The sequence below is a fragment of the Benincasa hispida genome, chromosome 9 (assembly GCF_009727055.1).
Source record: "Benincasa hispida cultivar B227 chromosome 9, ASM972705v1, whole genome shotgun sequence".
Taxonomy (NCBI): domain Eukaryota; kingdom Viridiplantae; phylum Streptophyta; class Magnoliopsida; order Cucurbitales; family Cucurbitaceae; genus Benincasa; species Benincasa hispida.
Window position 1 is genome coordinate 72,743,007 of NC_052357.1, and position 18,294 is coordinate 72,761,300.

An 18,294-nucleotide genomic window follows, 5' to 3' on the forward strand; every position below is an offset into this window, starting at 1 on the left:
AAGTTTGGAGGGAGGTAATAAAGCAAGTTGTCAATATTGCAAATGATTGGAAGTGTCAATATTGGGAAAATAATAGGTATGAAGAGGCCGAAAGCTTTAGAGCGAGCCTTTATGGAAGATGTGAAAAACAAAAGAAAAGAGGAAGAAGCTAAGAAGATGAGGAGAAAAACAAAGAAATTAGGAAGGATATGGAACGAGCCACCATCGAGTGGGAAAGGAAATCGAAATATGGCGCAGGAGAATTACGACAGAAAATAAAGAAGAAAGGGAACAACAACAGCAGTAGTAGGACTCTGATACGACCGCATCAGTCCTACCGCAATGAAGAGAAGAGGTTGTAGCTTTTGAGCAACCTGAAGAATCTGATGTGACCGCAATATCCTTTCAATAAAAAGAGGGAAAGGGCCATGTTGAAGAATAAGAGGATTTTAATGACCTCTTTACCTACAATGTTAGGTCCTAAAATGGGTCCATCAGAAGAGGAGAATGCCGCGAAAGAGGAAGAAATGGTTAGAGCCACGAAAGATACACTTAAGCAAATGACTTCAAAATGGGTTATGCGGTCTAAAAGTAAGAAAAGGCTAAAGAAGAAAGGTCATTGAATAGGTAGAGAGAGAAGTTTGCCGCATGAATTATAATTTCATCATTTAGTGATGAAGATGACGAAGATGATGAGGAAAAGAAGATTGGGGTGCTTAGAAAAAGAGATGTCTTGCAGAAAATGGGTTCTCTACCCAAGAAAGAGAGCTCTCTCCTTATATCACTCATATGATTGCCTACTACAAATGAGAGTCTCTCTATGAGCAACCAACAACCATTAGCATAGCTTTGGTTGGAGAATTATATAGAGGGATGCAGTCAAAGAAGGTTATCTCTACTGTTAGAGTGGTACAAGTAGACTTCTCAGCCAACACCATAAATGTTGTATATTCGGTGCCAAATGATCATGAAGAGGAAAGCTTCATGAGGATGTATGCTCCATTTGAGAAGCATGTGCAAAATGCATTGCGCATGTTTGGAGTGCTCTAGGCTGAATGGGTGTTGTCATTGACAGGGTGCTGTACTGTGCACCTAGGAGACATTAAGGATCACTTGAATATTTGGCTCTACTTCTTCAAGCATCGAATCATGCCTACTACCCATGACACCGTTATTTCTTTAGAGTGCGTGATGCTCCTATATAGTATCAGAATGCAACTTCCTATCAACTTGGGAGGCATTATAAATAAAGAGATAGTTGAGTGTTGATTGACCAGATGTATGAGCAACAAAATGTTATAGATAAGTAAGGTTGAAGTGCAAGCATACACTATTGATGAAGCAATAAACTCGGAGTATTCCAAATGTTGAATCCCATAAGACTAGATTGATATTTAAGTTAATTATGACTATGAATCAATGAAACAGAGGTACCAAGAAGAGTTTGTACTGTGATGAATTAGAAAAAGCTCTAAAAACAGTAAACAATGATAATCGAATAGGGGCATAACAATAAAATTATATATAAGTAGAAAACTACACCTATTCGGTCTTATGTCATGTTCCTTTAGGTGGTTTAAGCAACTAATGCATAATGTTTCCATGATTAGCTGTATCTTAAACTAATTCAAGTTCAGTTTCTTTATTCCTATGGTGCTCCTTATTTTTAAGGCGACGAGACAGTCCTATTTCTAGGCTCGAAGTCCCATATCCCTTGTGACATCCACTTACACCCAAACCTTCTCAGCATTAGAGCTCTGCTAGATAGTTAAATTAAGTGACCAGTTTAATTTGTTGATTTTATCTTTTAACTCAACAAAGAGAATGTGTAAAATAAAATGGTGTGATGTGCTACATAACTTATGCCGTTACAACCCTTAGGCATCCACATTGCTGAACCCCTAGTAAGATTTAGCCCATGATAAATGATCAAATAAAACACTTTATTAGATCATAAATTATCACTACAATGTAGAGTTCAGTTGGTGGGGATGAAAATAAAATAACTACAATAAATAATTGAATGTAAATGCTGGAAGAATACAACTTGATGAGTCTTGGAACCAATCCTCAATTCCTAAGTCTTTCCTTAGTTCGATTCCCCTTTTAAAGGAAGAATTGTTCCTCATTACACGCTTTCACTAGATGAGATGACCTAAAGCCACTACACCTCATAGGAACTTTCGTTCTTGAAGATACTGACTTAAAAAGCAGAGAAAATGACCAAAGGGCTGACTAAATGACAAAAACGGTGAAGAATACTGATGATTTCCATGATGAAGAGTTGTTGCTTGAAATGTGAGACTTCTTCTCTTTTATATAGGCCCCAAATTGGTTGAGGAAGGCCAAAATTTACGTTCTACGGGTTTACCAGGAAAAATCGGGGCTACTTAACTGATTAGAACGTGAGAATCACAACTACTTTTGACTAGTTCAAAATATGAAAAATTTGGGCTCACTAATACGGCCACAGCAGATCTGCTGATGCAGCCACATCAGACAAAAATTAGCTAGCCTCAATCTCCTACAAAATCCACAATTACTCTAAATCAGCAAATAACATTTTTTTAAGCTCAATCAAACCCTCATAAGCTTATTTAAACTAACTACGATTGAATTTAAGGGAAAACACGTGCAAAATCCCATTTTTCTAAGTCAAAGTGCACAAATAAAAGCCTCAAAACATGCATTTTATGTTATGTATCAAGTGCGGCCCTAGAACGTGGGGGCAGTTGTTCTTCACCTTTTTTATTGGCAAGCTATGTGCACGGGTTGGGTGGTGGTAGATGCGACGGAGGAATGCTGTCGAGTCAAGTCAGCCATTGATATTGGCTTGATTAGGAGATTGCAAAGAAATATGACAGCCCGAAAGGTCAAGGCAACAAAGTCTCATGCTTCCTCTTCTTCAGACAAGGAAACTCCATTTGAGAGTTTTGTGCAAACCATTTTTTATGATGCTTCTCTCTCTCCACCAAAAGCAGATTTTTAGACTCCTCATTCAGTATAACTAACTCAGGACTTAGTTCCTTCTTCGATTGTTCAAACATATCCTACTCCTGCTGCTACTTCAGCTTCTGTCCCCGTCTCTACTGCTGTCACACTAACTAATTCACTCAAAACACCTTCTTAGCAGCTATATGGTGCCAATGGCCATCTGTTTATAACACCGCTATGGTGAGTTATATGACTAATTGTTTGGAGAGGTTCATGGAGCAGTCTCGCGCATATTGGAGGTGTGCTAAGGAGTGAGATGATGCATTCCGATGCTTCCTCAATTCTATCCGTCCTAATTATTACCCTGTTGTGCCCACCTTTCCAGATCATATCCTTCACGATGCTGTTATCGAAGGGCAAAATCCAAAACTTGATGATGATTCTCCATCTTACTAGGGAGTATCATGTTCCTTCTTTTGTTCCTTCCTTTATAATCTCAAAATTCATTTTATTTTTTAATTTCCTTAGTTTATTTTATGTACAATTAGGTTAGTTTTAGTTTTTATTAGGTTAGTAGGTTAGTTTTAGTTTTTATTATGTTAGTTTTTTTTCTTGTTCTACTGAAATTTATTTTTGTATGGCTAACATTATGTGTAAATAGTTTAAAACATGCTATTTTGTTTGTGGTGTAAAGTAGCTTATGATGATATGTAGGGAATCTCGTCTTTTTACGTATCTTGCGTTTAACCCCAAAAAGATACAAAACCAAAAGTTTTATTTTTGTCTATTTGTGTAAAACCTCTCAAGTCTAGTCTTCTCCATGTCCACTAGTTTAGCACACTAGAAGAACCTAACCTTGCATGTTGCACCTAAGCCATAAAATCAACCTCTTGTTTTTGCCCCTTTTTTTAGTTTCTCTTTCTCAAGAAATTAGGACATTGCTTATTTTAAATTCGGGGGAAAGAACTTTTGAATTTTGAAAATCAATATAAGCATTTATGATGGGAAGATGTGTATGTATGTGTGCTAGGCCGAAAAAAAAGAAAAAAAGAGATAAAGATAGGACAACACTCCTCCTTTCCAAACTAACTAAAGTAGCTAGAGGCAGACATGACACTGATGCTTTCTTTTGTAGCAAAATGGTTAGTAAGGGAAGTTAGTGACACCTAAAGTGTGAGCCTTCGTAGTCAGATGCACAACATGAAACCCATGTGGGCAAACTGGAACGAAGGTAGGGGTGACACAATGGGTTTGTCTTAGGTAAGAAAAAGAAAACAAAAATAGCATTGAAATAAAGACCTAGCAAAAGTCTAAGTTTGGGGGTGGGTGAAAATTCTATATTTCAGGAGACTTGGTGAGTGACAAAGTTGTAGTATGTTAAGGATCTCATTAAGTTCCATGATTAGTAGCAAGATTTGTGGGCATGTTTAGGCTGATAGTTAAGGGATGTTGAGCCTTTGGTCAAATGAAACTATTGTGTGGATTCTTTGGGAATTTGTAACCATGCAAGGTACTTAGATTGTAGACCCCTTCTGAAAGTTGCTACTATTTGCATTCATCGAACTAAGCATGCATGTTTTGAGCTATGGGAACTGCTTTTGGTGATGTTTTCTTGAGGACAAGAAAATATTTAAGTTTGAGGGTGTGATACATGCAATGAAAAACATGTTTTTTTAGGCTTTTATTTGTGCACTTTGACTTAGAAAAATGAACTTTTTCATGTATGTTCCCCTAAAAATTCGGTCCTAATTAGTTCAAATGAGCTTATGAGGGTTTGATTGAGCTTAAAAGATGTTATTTGCTGATTTAAAGTTGTTTTTGTGGATTTTTGTAGGAGATTGAGGCCATATTGCTGATTTTTGTCTGATGTGGCCGCATGAGCAAATCTACTACGGCTGCATCAGTGAGCCCTAATTTTTCGATTTTGAACCAATTAAAAGCAGTTGCGATTTTCACGTTTTAATCAATTAGGAAACCTCGATTTTTCCTGGTAAGCCCTTAGAGCGTAAATTTTGGCCCCTTTTAACCAATTTGGAGCCTATATAAAGGAAAATAAGTCTCACACTTTAAGCAACAACTCTCTATCACTGAAATCATCACTATTATTCACCATTTCTATCATTTAGACAGTCCTTTGGTTGTTTTCTCAACTTCTTAAGTCAGTAGCTTCAAGAACGAAAGCTCCTCTAAGGCGTAGCGGCTCTAAGTCATCTTATCCCATGAAAGCATGTAGTGAGGAATGATTCTTTATTAAAAAGCATAATTGACCTAAGGAAAAACTTAGGAATTGAGGATTAGTTTCAAGACTGCTTGAGTTGTATTCTTCCAACATTTACATTCATTTATTTATTGTAGTTCTTTTATTTTCATCTCCACCAATCGAACTTTACATTGTAGCGATGATTTATGATCTAATAAAGTGTGTTATTTTTATCATTTATCATGGGCTAAATCTTTCTAGGGGTTCAACAATATGGATGCTCTAAGTTGTTATGGCTTAAGTTATGTAGCACATAGTACCACACATTCTCTTTATTGAGTTAAAAGATAAAAATAGTAAGTTAAATTGGCCACTTAATTTAACCTTCTAGCGGAGTTCTAATGCTGAGAAGGTTAGGGTGTAAACGAATGTCACAATGGGAGTGAGACTTTAAGCCTAGAAATAGGACTATGACGTAATCTTAGAAATAAGGGGCACCATAGGATAAAGAAACTGAACTTGAATTAATCTAAGATCCAGCTAGCCATGAAAACATTAGGCATTAGCTGCTTAAACCACCTAAAGGAACTTGACACAAGACCGAACAGGCGTAGTTTTCAGTTTATATGTAATTCATTATTAAGGAGTGATGCGGCCACATCATTTAAGACATAGCACTCAAAAGGTTGAAACTTTGTTTGCTCCTGTTCAATTATCATTATTTAATGTTTTTAAAGCTTTCTCTCATTAAGCACCAATACAAACTTTTCTTGGTACCTTGGTTTCATTGATTCATAGTCATAATTAACTTAAAAATCAATCTAGTCCTGTGGGATTCGACACTTGGAATACTCTGAGTTTATTGCTCCATCGATAGTGTGTGCTTGCACTTATACCTTACTAAAGATACATGGTTCTTTTTCCTAAAAAGCTTGTTCTTACCATTTGCTAAATGATGACTTAAGCATCAAAGTTACTATTGTTGGGGTTGGTGTCCTAAATCTCGTGGTTCTCATAATTTTTAAATTTTGTATATGAACTATTTATTTAATAAAATAAGGTATTATTTTATTCAACATTTAGATTGTATTTACTCAATCAAATAAACTAAGATCTAAGGTTATTTTATGTAACTTAAACATGTATGTGGTTGACATACAGGTGGATCATGTTTAAGTAATAACCTAAATGGTCTGTAGTATATGGATAAGGTAGGGTGCCTTATCCTAGTGATATTATGAATAAGACCCACTTTGTAATTGTTACGAAAGTTGTAAATGTTACAAACGATCTGATCTTAATCGTTCATGTGGAGACATGTGAGTGGGGGTATCTTATACAAAGAGTTTGTATAAGACTGAACTGTGAAATGATTAGTATCTTTTTATAATGCCCTTAATTGAAGAGATTAACATTTCATAGGATAACCATATGTGACTCAACCTTAACCTTGAATGAGTTATGAACTTCTATTTATGAGGGCGATCCTTTGATCTATATGGGTGAGAGTGGCTAGATTCACTGACTCAATAAGCCTCCTGCCATTTTGGGGATTTATTCGAATAGGGAGTTGGGAATATAACTATACAAGATGCAATTCACTCATTAATGTCTTTAGGGTAAGTAGACGAATTGCTCTATTAAGAGCTGATTCTGGGTCTTGAACATTGAGGCCTCACCCTCTCATTGGCCCGAGAGGGATTAATTTATAGTTGGACTATAAACTAGTTGTTCATTAGAGGAATCAATGGTACTTAAGAAGTTAGATGTAACTATATGGATAAAGCGGTAATTTGACTCAGCTATAATAGTCACATCCCCTCTCAAGTTTATATATTAAACCTAGAAGGAGGCGCGAAGGTAGCAGACACCATCCTTCTGTAATATCTACTATCTAAAAACTTGTTTTCCAGCTACAACTCATAGTTGAGTAATTTCATTATAAAATATTCACATGTCATTACCGTTTAACAAGTAATAAATATAGTACAATGTTTCCAAACATTCCTATTACAACTGTCAAAACAAGATGATTTCTGCAATCATTCTGCCGACTTGTTCTAAGCACATACCATCGTCCTCTTCCTGATACCTGGGGGAAAATTAAGAAAACATTTACAAAACGTGAGTTGGAAGGCTTAGTGAGTGGTAAGTTTAAATTAAAGTAGTATTTGCTTTTGAAAACATTTTTGGGAAGGCAATATCACATAATATGCAACCATAAAATGTATGATCTCAATTTAGTAACTGATGCGAAGTTGGCATGATCACATGTTCCTCCAAATATGCAACAAATCATCCATAACTTGGTTTGAGGAAACAATTTTCAATACCCCAAACAACCCACTGAATGTGTACATGTCGACAATTCCCTCTAGACATACTCGACCACACTGACAAATCCCTGACAGATACACTAACAATTCTAGTCAAGCGTCCATGAAGTATGTTAACAATATCCCAGGTACAATTTCTAGTTTCCAATCAAACCATTAAAGAACAAGCATTCAAACGGACCATAGTCAAATCAGTCATTCAGATCAAGAATGGTAAACCAGTAGTTAAAATCCAAGAAAACATATTTCTAGGTCATGCCAAGTTTATAAAACTGTTCATATATATTATCGTATATGTATAAATATATTTAAACAATCAAATAAACCACTCATAGTTTCAGAGTCTATTTTCCTTCAAAGTTCTTAATTCCCCTATTTCCCCTGTATTAACCAGGTAATTACTTAGATTTCCATGATTATGATTAACCGTAGTCTTGAAACAATTCAAAATTGGTTTACTAACCCTAAAAATCCAAAAAAAAAAAAAAAATACCCTTTGAACTAGAAAAGGACAGTTGATGGTCGCAAGATTGACTTTCCTGCATAGTTGGGTGCAAGGGTTGACTTCACTATATCAGTTGGGTGCATGGTTTGATAGGAAACTTGTTGTTGATGCTAAACAACTCCACCTACCACAAGGTTCGGTGCATGGATGTTGCCAATGATGCCAAGTTTGTGCCAACTTCCTCTAATCACACATTTATCACTCTCTTTTTGAAGAACTTTTGAGTTGTGAGGTGAAAGAGAAGTCCGCCCTTCATCCTTGTCATGGTTCCTTGCCACTAACGCATGACACCTCCACCTTCCAAGCTTTTTGAGTGGCAACACCATTGAAGGCCACCTCCTACTTCCTTGCCACCACCAACTTTTATGTAAAGCATGTTGTGTCCATCACCCACAAGGCCAACACATGCTATCCTTTGATGTGGCCAACTCTTGTTTTGCATGCCCAACATTGCATCTCCCTCTTCCACCTCATACTTAAACCAACCAAACTTCATCCACCTGAACCATACTTCTCTTTCTTGCAATTAATTCAACTTTCCTACCATGGGTGCATGACCCTCTTATTGGGCGCATGGCTTCACTTGTTGGGCACATGGTCCCTCCATCCATGCATCCAACTCCCTCGTATTTCCATTCTTGGATCTAACTTCCTTTTTGGTACACCATGACTTCTCTTGATTATGTATGGAATGTTTAACAAGGCTTGCTATGCACCCATTCATTCCCTTATACGTCCATCTTTAGTTTTTCCTAGGGTTTCTCTAGTTTTTATGTCCTATGTTGTCAATCACATAGCCATACTTCTTCCTTTAACATCCTCCTTGCCCCTAATCTTGTAAAACCTTGTGCCAATCTCATGCTCACTTGGGTGTATGATTCATCTCATTCTCTCTTAACTTGCTAACAACTTGAATCTTAATGTTCAAGAACTTCCCATAAACGCATACCTTCTCATGATTAACGCATGGTTGACCTTGTTGGGTGCATGGTCCCTTCTTCCATGCATCCAACTCTCATTTCCTCCCTCTTGGTTTTTGTTTCCCTTGCTATAGTAGAGTTTTTTCCCTTCAAAATGTCCAAAATTGTCCCCTATACGCCAACCAAGTTCCATGTAAGTGTTTTCCTCCGATTAAAGCATGACTTGATTATAGCATAGCCTCTTTTGATTAAAGCATAGCTTGATTGTAGCATAGCCTCTTCCGATTAAAGCATAACATGATTGTAAATTTAAGGTATGCACCCATGAAGCCCTAGTATGCGCCCATGAACCCCTAGTATGTGCCTAACTTGTCTTTGACCACCCTAAGATTGCACCCATCTTTGTCTTAGATAGTATAACTCCTTGTGTTTAACATGTATTCTCTTCTAATTATAGCATAGCTCTCAAGATGTAATCAAGGTAACTTCTTTTTTTTTCCTTCGGAGTCCAATAACGACATCTTGGAACCTCTCCAAAACTAGGTCATGCACCTATCCCTTGATATATGCGCCAATCATGCCCTCATGCGTCCATGTGATGATTACTAATGCATGGTTGGCTACATGGTACCCTAGCTAGGCTTCTAACTTGTCTCATTGTTCCCTACTTGATTTATAGTAAAGGTACACACTTGTTCCTTTGAGGTATGTGCCCATCATAGGCTTACTTTTCTAGGTATGCGCCCAACTTGATTCATGGATTTCTTTGGTGTAATTCTTTTCCAAGGAATTGTCATATACTTCCACCTTGTTCCCCATAGACCCAAAATGGATTCCATAAGATCCCCCTACATGCCCTAAAACCTACTTTATAAGCCAATCTCCCCTTATTCACTCATTCTTCCATAACTTCTACCATTCCTTTCAACCATGACTCTTTTCTATCAACCCATGGTATAGCCATATGTCCTACTTGTCCCTCACTTCCCTGTATAGATTTTGACACTAACAGTTGTATATAGAAGGTCAACCCAATTGTCTTAGGTGATTAGCTTAAATGTGCGCAAGTTTCTTTTTTTCCCAACAATTTTAAGGGGAAAAATTGATTTTAAAATGGTAGTTAAGTCTCTCGTTTCAAAATTTGTTTCAGTCTTGTCTAAAAAAAGTGTTTCGTCAGGTAGTTTAATTTTTAAACATTAAATCATAATGTAATATACATGCCACGTGGAAGACACAATGATTCTGGTAAAGTCACATAGAATATTAAAGGGTTGTATGGGCCGCTGAGTTGGTTCTTTTAGTTAAGTTTTTTCTCCTATCTTTTTATTATACAGTGATGATATCTTAAATATCATATTTTGTCAACGTTTGAATTAATCGGAACTTATTTCTTAATTTGTGCATAGCTCAATTGATTAAGACATGTATTTATAATCAAGATATATATATATATATATATATATATAATATATATATATATATATATATATATATATATATATATATATATATATATATATATATATATATATATATATATATATATATAAATTAGGGTACTTAAAATTATATAATTTCATAAAAAAATATTTGCAAACTTATAGAAGTTTGACACTTAAACTTTTAATTAGTTGCATAACTTTTTATAATAATTGTTTTTTTTTTTTAAATTGAAGTTTTTGTTTGTATAAGAATCTATTTTATTCTTCCATAAAACTAGATAACAATTTGGAAAAAAAATTATTTTTCGCATATTTTTTTTATATGTTATTTCTTATTGTTCATACGTCAGTTTTGAGGCCCAATTTTAAAAGTTACACTTTATAAGTTTGGGGATTTATTTAATTTCATTGGTTCTAATTTTTAAGAACTAAACTGCAAAAAGGAAAAAAAAAAAAAGTTTTGTTTGATTTGTTACAGAAGTTGGTTTCAAAGGTGTTTATATAGATTGAGCAAATCTATATGAGTGATCAAGATAAATAAGATCTAAGTGCAAGCATACACTGTCGATGAAGTAATAAATCTTTAAGTATTCCAAGAGTCGAATCCACGAGACTATTTATGCAATTCAATTTTTCTAAGAAAGAGTTTTTTGATGCAAACCAAGGGATCAATAAATAAGTGATTTTGAGGTAGAATATTGATAAAAGTAGTAAACAATAATGTTGAACAATGATACAATTATGTTTCAGCCAAAAAGGCAATGTGCCTTGGGCACCGCGTCATACAAGGACAGTGACTTAACATGGATAGAGAACTAACTTCTCCTATTACGTCTTGTATCAAGTTCCTTTAGAAGCTTTAAGCCGTTAATGCCTATATTTCTATGTTTATTTAGATCTTAGATTAATTCACATGTAATTTCTTTATCATATGGTGTCCTTTATTTCTAAGGCGACGTGACAGTCCTATTTTTAGGCTCTTAATCCCATATCTCTCTGTGACATCAGTTTATATCTTAACATTCTCAACATTAAGACTCCACTAGATTTCTAAATTAAGTGATTAGTTTAACCTAACAATATTTATCCAAAAACTCAATAAAGGAAATGCATAAGTCAAAGAAGTATGAAGCATAAGCATTAATCAAGCCATAAAGCCATAGGGTATTTACATAACCGAATACTTTAGAGAATTTAGCTCATGATTAAGAACAAATTAATTGATTTCATAAATCATGATTAAAAGATAAATATTCAATGAATGAAAAGAAATAAAGATAGAAAATTGCAAAAAGAAACTAAAAGAAATGCTAGAAAATACAATATAATGATGCTTTGAGGCAATCTCTCACTCTTCTAATCTTTCCCTAGGGTGATTCTCCTCTCTCAAGGATGAATACTATCACTCCACACGCTTTTACGGGATAGGGATGACCTGGAGCTCTCAAACTTTAGAGGAACTTTCATTCTTAAAGCTTTCTAATTAGGAAGGGAGAGATTTTGTCCAAGGAGGGCTTCATTTCATTGGTGGAATATGGATGCTTGAAAATAGAAGTTTCCCATATTTTTTAGGCCCAAATTGGCTGAGGAGTGGTCGAAAATCATGTTGTGAAAGTTTACACATCATTTTAGGCATCAAACAACAGTTTGGACCAAGAAAATAGCAACTAGAATTGATTTGGCGTGCATCTGAAAAATTAGGATTTTCGGATGCAGTTGTAATGAAATCCGAGGATATAGTCGTATTGAACAAAAATATGCAAAATAGTTAAAATCAAAGGTGAAAATTCATAAAATGGGCCCAAATTAGTAAAAAATACACTTTATAACATTAAAGGACTTATATTTGATCATTTTAACCAATTTAAACCATTTAAAGGGAAAATAACATGTATATAGTAACTTTTACTAGATAAAAATACCACAATAGATGGTAAAGATATGCACTTTTTGACATCAATCATTTATACATACGTTTGTTCAATTTGCTATATTGAAAGTGTTTCTATTAATGTCATATTACTATAAGAGAAGACTATTAAACACTATGAATTGGTTGCTATAAGTGATAGTCGGAGTTTGAGGTCGAGAGAGTCATGCTGAAAGGGGGAGGGGGAGGGCTTAGAGGTGGTATTTGTTGGAGTTGGTCATTAGAGTTTGTCATATGTGGTTACTGGAGGTGATCATCAGAGGTGGTTTGTTGGTAAAATTGGACGTAAAAGGTGGTCTAAGCTGGAGTTGGTTGTCGGAGTTGGACGCTGGAAGTAGTCTTTGGAGCTAGTCACTGGAAGTGGTTGTTACCAAAATTGAGTGTCGAATGTGGCATTTGCTGGAGTTGGCCACCAAAATTGGTTGTCGAAGGTGGTTATCAAGGTTGGTTGTTAAAGGTGGTTGTCGGAGTTGGTCGTTGTGTTGGGATTTGCACCTTAAAGCCTGGTAGTTAATTATTTAATGCAGTATTCAGTTTAATTATTAAAAATATGCAACAATGAACTATCCACTACAATAAATATACAAGGTTATTTCATGATAATTGAACAGTATGTTGTTGACATACAAGTGGATCATGTTGAGTAATAACCTGAAGGGTCTATAGTATATGGATAAGGTTGGGTGCCATATCCTAGTAACACTATGAATACGACCCATTTTGTAATTATTACAAACGATGTGATCAAAATCGTTCATGTAGAGACATGCGAGTGGGGGTATTCTATACAAAAAGTTTGTATAAAATTGGACCGTGAAAAAATTAATCTCTCTTTGTAACTCCGTTAATTAAAGAGATTATTATTTCACATGATGATCATATGTAACTCGATCTTAATCCTGAGTTAGTTATGAACTCCTATCTATTAGGGCTTGTTATTTAATTTGCATGAGTAAAAGCTGCAAGTTACTGACTTAATAAACATACCATTTTGGGTACTGGATCGAATCGGGAGCTAGAAACATAATTTTTACAAGTGGAATCATCTCCTTCCTGTTTAGGGTAAGTAGATGAGTTGTTTCCTTAAGTGTCGACTCGAGTACTTGAACAATGGGGTTCCACCCTTTCACTGGCCCGATAGGGACTTGATTTATGGGTAGACCATAAATAAATTGTTCATTAGAGGATCAATGGTGCTTAAATATTAAGAGGTAATTACAGGGATAAAACGAACAATTAACCCAATTGTAATTAAGAACAACTTTTGAATAACTGACTTACGTGTAATGGTTATATCCATGGATGCATCTATGTTCTACAATGCAGTGCAACTATGGGTCTAAAGTAGTTTGCCCCATATCTAATGAATATTGATTAATTTAATTAAAGAATTTAATTAATTAATCTCAGATCATTGGAGCTTATAATTTGTAGGTTCATTAGTTTTCGTTGCTAGCTAACAACGAATTAACAAGGACAAATATTTTAAAAGAATAATTTGAAGTGTTCAAATTAATTTAGTGAATTATATGTTAATTGTATATAATAGAATTAACGTAATGTATATAGATACATTATGATATATAGTTAATGCTGAATTAAACTATATAATATGAGAGACATAATCTGTTTGAATGTGATTCAAATGACAAATTAGTATGAATAAGAATCATATTAAAGCTATAGGCTAAAAATTAATTTGAATAAGAATTCAAATATTAATTTAATTCAATATGATATAATCAATTCAATTCAATTAATTAAATTATTAAATTTAATATAATTTAATTAAAATAACTCCCTTGAAGGAGTTGTAGATATCCCACTTCACAAAAAAGACAAAGAGGTTAGTTATTCTCTGCAAATTTTGAATTTTACTCTCTTATCTAAATAAAAGAGAGAGAAAAAAAAAGAAATCATAACAATAGAATAAAATTCTCTAGAAAAAAACTTCCTATCCTCAAAATTCCCTTGATCTCTCAAAAGAGATTCCCACAAGTCGGTATTTGCCAGAGTCATAGTAAGGAAGACTGAAAGACGTCCATACTGTTGGAGGAGATCGACAACTAGAGATGTCCAATTTTCCTATGGAGATGGGTCCCGCAGGGCCTCGCCCCGAACGGGACGGAGATCCTCGATTAGGCAGAGAATGGGGGAAGGAGTGGGAAAAAAATTCTTCCCCATGCCCGCCCCGATTAGTTTCTATATAGTTATTTAGTATAGTTATCTAATGTTATGTTTATTATTATTATTATATAAATATTACATTTAAATTTCAAATTGATTATTTATTGGGAAAGAAATGAATATATTTAAATTGAATATTTAAATTTAGATTATATATGTGAATAATTTGATTTATATTTAATTTTTTCTACTAAAAAATTAATTAGCTTTTTTAGGTCAAAATTTGAGTAATTTATTTTTAAATTCAAATTTTCATGTAAAACTAACCATATTAAAAAATTTAATGATAAAGTTAATTATTTAATTAAAATATGTTGACATTAGTGATTTAAATTAATTGTTTTTTTTTAAAAGGTAACGAAAAAAATTCCCTGTGGGAACCCGATCCCCGCCCCAATTCCCATGGGGAATTTCACGAGAATGAGGAATGAAATGGGGATTAAGGATAGGGATCGGGAATGTCATCCCCGACCTCGTCCCGCTTCGTGGACATCTCTATCAACAACCATGGAGAAAAAGGTTTGGAGAAGATTTTTTGATAGTCTTCAAAGGTATGTTTCTCGAAACCTCTAATTTTATAATTAACCTGTATTAAACGACATGTGAGACGTTTTGTTGCTTTGTTTTAATTCTGTAAATTTTTCATCTTCAAATTAGAACAAAAACAATAAATTGCTTCTTGCGGGATTCAATCCCTTCCGGTCGATGGGCGGAGTTAATGGAAATAGAGTTGTAAACAATTTTACTATAACAAAACTGGGATAAAACAACTCTTATTCCCTATTATTTTAACACACACTCCAAGCATTGAGTGAGCCACTATACTCTAAAAAGGTTGATAGAGGTATATAGAAATCTATCGGTGTCTATTAATAATATGATTTTAAGATTTTTATTTTTATATTATCCACTTGATATCAACAAACTCAATATTAGAGTATTCGAATTCTCCGGTGGCCACTTCAAAGAGTTCTCCCCATTGCCTATCCTCCCATGAACTCCACCGTCTTGCTCATTTCCTCTCCGTTGCTGCCGGCCACAATCAACCGGCTCCGAGCCTCTTCCATCTCCGCCGCAAGCTCTCTTCCCCACCTCCCAAGCTTGCCCTATCGGAAATCCACTCCCTCTGTATCCCCTCTCTTCCCCCCTAGAAGAAACCCTTTCCGAGTCTTCTCCGACGACGGCGACGGAGATAGCGGCGGTCCCGATGACTACGACATGGACGACGAGGAAATGGAGGAAGTCGACAACAAGAAGGATTTCGACATCGAGTACGATCCTCTAGCCGCGGCTGCGGCTGCAGCAGCGGGTTCCGACGGCGTTGGTGACGAGAATATCTCGATTGTCCAGAGCAAAAGTTTCGTATCGACGCAGGGCTGGGATTCGGAGATGATTGTGGATTATAGGATAAATGAGGAGGAATTTCATAAGATTAGTTTGTTGCACTGTGATTTCTTCATTAGGAAGCCGCCGGATCCCGACAATGATGTTTATGATTTCAGAGAGGTTAGCGGCCATTTTGCTCGGTTTCATTTCAATTTTCGTTTTCTCAAATTCATTTGATAGTTAAAAAGAAGTTTTCGTTGATGTGCATCTTGGCCATAGATGTATGTTACTCCTCCAGACACTGATGTTTATGCCATCCCCAAAGTTCTTGCTCCAATGCCTCAGAAGGTACTGTTGTTTTTTCTTTGCATTTATATACATAGAAAAGATGTAAACTATTCTGTTTTAGTCCTGAAATTTGGATTGAAAAACCATTTCAACCATCTTCATTAATGTTTAACAAATTCAACAGAAGCTTAGCATAGCATGTTCATTCAGCCAGTCAGCAAATGTCTACAGACAGTCGTTTAAGTTTTTGTTGAATGATTGGTGGAAAGTTAACAGTTAAATTTATGAAAAAGTTTGAGATTAACTGCCTTATTGAAGGTTAGGGGACTTAAACAGAACAATTAAAAGTTTATAGATCAATATGGAACAAATATCACAGTTCAAGGACCAAAATAGGATTTTAAGGAATTTGGTTTATAACTTTTTATGCATAAGGCCTGCTTTATTTCAGCTGTGTATGATCTTAATTTTCTTCACAACTGCAGTATATTAGATGTGCTCAGAGTGATTATGGATGCTACAATGTCACAGAACCACCCATTGATGCACCTAGAGATCCATTATACAAGTCCGAGAAGGAGGTTCTTAAGGTAAGGGTGGAATCAGATCTTTGGTGATTATCCACACTTTTTTTTTTTTTTTTTTTAAATTTTATATATATTATATATATAACTTCTAGAGAAAGTGATGATGATTTGAAATGTGAATCAACTAGTATCGGATCATCGACTAGGAGGACACTTTTTTATTTTTTTTGTTTGGAAGTTGGGTGTTTATGGATTCTTCTATTTATTTGTAAATCTGAGTATGGGGTTCACCATGGAACGTTAAAATCGAAGTAGCTGGCATAGATATGAGAAATGCTGTTTGTAGACTTGGTAGCGTTCAAAATTAAGTTTATTATGTTCATGATGGTCCTCATGTTATCTTTCAGGGATGGGGATGTGGACGGGATATAAGGACTTTTGAGTAAGCAATTCATTTCTCTTTTGCAGGTTTTCTTGACGAAACACTTCAGAAACCGAAGGCTGCGTGACCCAGAATTTGTCCTAGACTTTGAGGAAATATATGTAATTGATTCAAAAACCAAGTCCATCACCAGGGCAAAAGTCTTGGTAAGACTCTTTTTTCTTGGGTTCTGCACTGTTTTAATGATAAGTTCTAAACTTCAAGTTCAAGTGTAGTTTTCAAGCTGCTTTCCATCTGTTAAAAGGGCTTAAAATACTTCCCTTTGCTCTAATATAGGTCACAGTTCCAGGAGGAAGAGATAGGGACAGGAGAAGTGACTTGCTCGTAGTTCGGGATAATGGGAACTCTTTCAAGATCATCCATTCGGTATTGGTTTTCTTACCTACCAGATTTCATTGGCATTCTATATTCTGTTTATTGCCTAATCCCCTGTATTCTCCATGCAATCTAGAGCGAACGAGATGATCCGACCACGGTGATAGAGAAAGAAGAGTGGACCAAAACAAGACAAGATATGGAGAGACATCTTAGGAAGCTAAGAGACTTCAGCATTTCAAATTGGTTTTAATCAATCATTCAACCTGCAAAAGTTGTCTCAGTATCCTCGTCTGTTTAGAATTGAGGACAAGGAAATGCAGTTTCAAAGTTTAAGCATTGGCGTGAATGAGACACCCAACTTACCATCACGATGATTCTCTCGTGCGAGTTCTCGACATTTCTCCTGCCTGTGATCTCATGATTGGTATTGAGTTCAATTATGGCTAGTTTTCACTTGCAATGATCGATCTTTCTGATTCATTCTACTCGCTCTCAATTTTCATCACATGATAAGAGCTGTTGATTTAGGTAAGGTAGCTTTCTGTAGATTTGTAATGCTGAGAGAATTCACAAAAGCAAAAACAGTTGCATCTCTTGGCTGTTTTCTGCTGCTGTTGTTTTGGGCAACCATTGTAAGAAGTTTTGTAGTATTGTCTTGTATGAGGTTAGAATTGCTGTGAATTGACATGATATGCAGTTTGAAACAAAGAAAAAACAAAACAAAACTGTTCAATGGCTTCTAGCTAGCTTTCAGTGAGTATTTTCGATTGTAAGTAGAGAAACTTTCTAGTGTTTGGGTTTGTTAAGTAGGTCAAGTATTAGGAGATTTGAAGCAGTAATTTATTAGACACTTGAGAGTAAATTTGAAATAGTTAAAATAACTCGTCATTTTAAAAAATTTTAATGACTCAAAATCAATCTTGATTGTATGAAAATTACATTTATAATTTCGAAATTAAA

At 35.2% G+C, this 18,294-nt stretch overlaps 1 protein-coding gene across 1 annotated transcript; it reads left to right on the forward strand.

Annotated features, from left to right (window-relative positions):
• Positions 1 to 15,360: 15,360 nt before the first annotated feature.
• Positions 15,361 to 18,094, forward strand: LOC120085024. Its single transcript, XM_039040842.1, has 6 exons — positions 15,361 to 15,939; positions 16,039 to 16,107; positions 16,533 to 16,637; positions 17,043 to 17,162; positions 17,293 to 17,382; positions 17,468 to 18,094. Exons 1-6 carry the CDS (start codon positions 15,427 to 15,429, stop codon positions 17,582 to 17,584), a joined length of 1,014 nt encoding a protein of 337 aa, XP_038896770.1. The 5' UTR covers positions 15,361 to 15,426; the 3' UTR covers positions 17,585 to 18,094.
• The last annotated feature ends 200 nt before the right edge of the window (positions 18,095 to 18,294 follow it).